Source organism: Pteropus medius, unplaced genomic scaffold (assembly GCF_902729225.1).
Source record: "Pteropus medius unplaced genomic scaffold, Ma_sr-lr_union100, whole genome shotgun sequence".
NCBI lineage: Eukaryota > Metazoa > Chordata > Mammalia > Chiroptera > Pteropodidae > Pteropus > Pteropus medius.
Genome location: NW_024340696.1, coordinates 28,057,782 through 28,060,176, shown reverse-complemented (window position 1 = coordinate 28,060,176; position 2,395 = coordinate 28,057,782). Strand labels below are relative to the sequence as shown.

The 2,395-nt window shown below is 52.1% G+C and overlaps 1 protein-coding gene across 1 annotated transcript; it reads right to left on the bottom strand.

Moving 5' to 3' along the window:
• Positions 1-282: 282 nt before the first annotated feature.
• GPR6 (G protein-coupled receptor 6) lies at positions 283-1,989 on the bottom strand. The gene has a single exon (XM_039865227.1). The coding sequence runs from the start codon at positions 1,884-1,886 to the stop codon at positions 795-797; it is 1,092 nt and encodes a 363-aa protein (XP_039721161.1). The 5' UTR covers positions 1,887-1,989; the 3' UTR covers positions 283-794.
• Between the last annotated feature and the right edge of the window lie 406 nt (positions 1,990-2,395).

The window sequence follows — 2,395 nt, the reverse complement described above, 5'->3', positions numbered from 1 at the left end:
AATTTGTCTTCTGAACCCAGTAACTAAGGAAGTAGATTAATAAAATAAGATAACACCACTAGTCTTTTAGTGCCTTGTGAATACTGTGACTTGAATATATTAATCCTTTCTTGCCCCCCTCCATTATCTAGATTAGATATTTCAGTGACAATTTAAGAACAATATGCAAATACATATTTACATTAAGATTTTCACAGGAGGTAAATGATACATAATATACTTTTAAATGCACTAATACTTTAGTTCTTCAAAGTAGTTCTATGGTCAGTCATAAGCCAAAAATTACATTTTTAAAATGTGTTTATTTGTGTACAAAATACGTTGTAATTTACTGATGCATATGCAGCAAAATATTCTATCACATTCAACAAAAATACACCTTTTACTACCTTTCCCCTGCCCTTGAAAATGGCAACACTGTTTTGGCAGTTCAGCAGCTAAAAATGAAATGCTATAATTAAGCAGTTTTGGAATGTGTTCACTTGACAAATGTGATGTACAATTTGAATATACAACCACATCTTTGTTAGTTTTTTTCACAGAACAGGAAATTCCACATCCTGAACACCTCCAGAAGATACAAATAACTTGTATATATATGTACACATGTATACACTGTATATGTAAAGTGCCACCAAACCTCTTTGTCCTTGAGTTTATTATGTGCGTGTGTTTATTCTCTTTCTTTCCAAAGTCAGATTCACACTATTGGGATCTCAGTTCATCAGCAGGCACCTACAAGCTCACCAAAGGCTGGCTTTTTGGGGGTGTGATGTTGAGAGGACAGGGAGCCTTCAGACCTCACTGGGGGACCTGGAGCGGAAGGGCACTTTGGACTGGAAACAGCCACAGAATAGGAGCCATAGGGCGCGCTGGATCTCCTGGTTGCGGAAGGCGTAGATAATAGGATTGATCATAGAGTTGTAGGTGGCGGGCAGCAAGGTGGCGTAGGTGTAAACAGCCGGGTCCTCGCGACTACCCACTACACAGTATATGGCGAAGGGCAGCCAGCTGACACCGAAAGTACCTAGAACCACCGCCAACGTACCCACGCCCTTTCTGGTGGCAGCGAGGTGGGGTGGCGCCAGGCAGTGCTGCTGCAGCGCAATCTGGTGAGCGTGGCGCCAGACCACCTGGCAGATACGCACGTACAGGTGCAGCATAATGCCGAAGACCGCAAAGAAGGCAGCGGAGAGCAGAGCCACATGGCTGCGTGTCAGCGGGCGCACAACGCTACAGGAGGCGTGCTCTGCCAGGCAGTTCCAGCCGAGCACCGGCAGCAACCCGAGGCCTAGGGAGACCGTCCAGGTGACAGCAAGCAGAAGGTGCACGCCCAACAGGGTCCGGCGCGAGTAGTAGGTGAGCGCGTTGTAAAGGGACAGGTAGCGGTCCACTGTGATGGCCAGGAGGCTGCTGACCGAGGCAGCAAAAGAGGATACGAGGAAGCCCACGGTGAGCAGGCTCACAGTCTCTGAGGGCACCACGTACTGAAACACGAAGTGCAGGATGAGGCCGCAGCCTGCCAGCAGGTCGGCAGTGGCCAAGCTGCCCACAAGCACGAACATGGGCGTGCGCAGCGCTGGGGTGGACGCGATCAGCGCCACTACCAGTGCATTTTCTCCTGCTATCACCGTCCCCGACACGCACAGCAGCACGTCCCATGGATTCACCGCCGACAGTAGCAGCCCCGGCGACCCCGCGGGCATCTGAGAAGACAGCTCCAGTGACCCGTTAGCCGCGCCGCCGCCTCCCAGCACCGCCGCCGCTGCAGGTGGCCCCCATTCACCTGCGTCCTGCGCCCCTGCCGCTGTGGCCACTGCCGCCGCTCTCTCTGCCGCCACTGCCACCACCTGGGACTCGTTGAGCGAGGAAGCGCTCGCGTTCATCGCGGCGGGACGCTGCACCCTGTGTGGAGAGGAAGAGGAAACGTCAGGTGTGCGGTTCAAGCTGCCAGGGAACTTCCCCGGGCGCAGGTGCGCACCACTCGTATTACCCATCTCACCCCAGACCCCAAAGTAGAGCAAGAAAGCAGTGGTTAAGTGAAAGCCCCAAATAAATACCTGTTGAATGAGTGAGTGAAATGTACACGGGTATCTGAATTTTTGCACACACGGATAACATGCACTCACACGCACACAGATCAGTCCAGTAAGTGTGGCTGCATTTGCACACGCATCCGTATTCATTGAACTAGGGGTGTCAGTTCCGCCGGGGCTCTGGCGGGTGGGGTCAGCGCGCGCTCTTAAACTGGGCAGTGAAGTCCCTGTCCGCGGTGCTGAAAGCGAAGTTTCTGCAATCGCGGAGCCCAGCCGGCCCTGAATGCCACAGAGACCCCTTGAAAGGGGACCTGGGGAAAGAGAAGTGGGAGGTTGTGTAGGGGAAAGATGTGGGGTCA

What these genes read in the sequence shown, in the direction of transcription:
- GPR6 (XM_039865227.1), bottom strand. Translation starts at nt 1,886, where the DNA reads ATGAACGCGAGCGCTTCCTCGCTCAACGAGTCCCAGGTGGTGGCAGTG.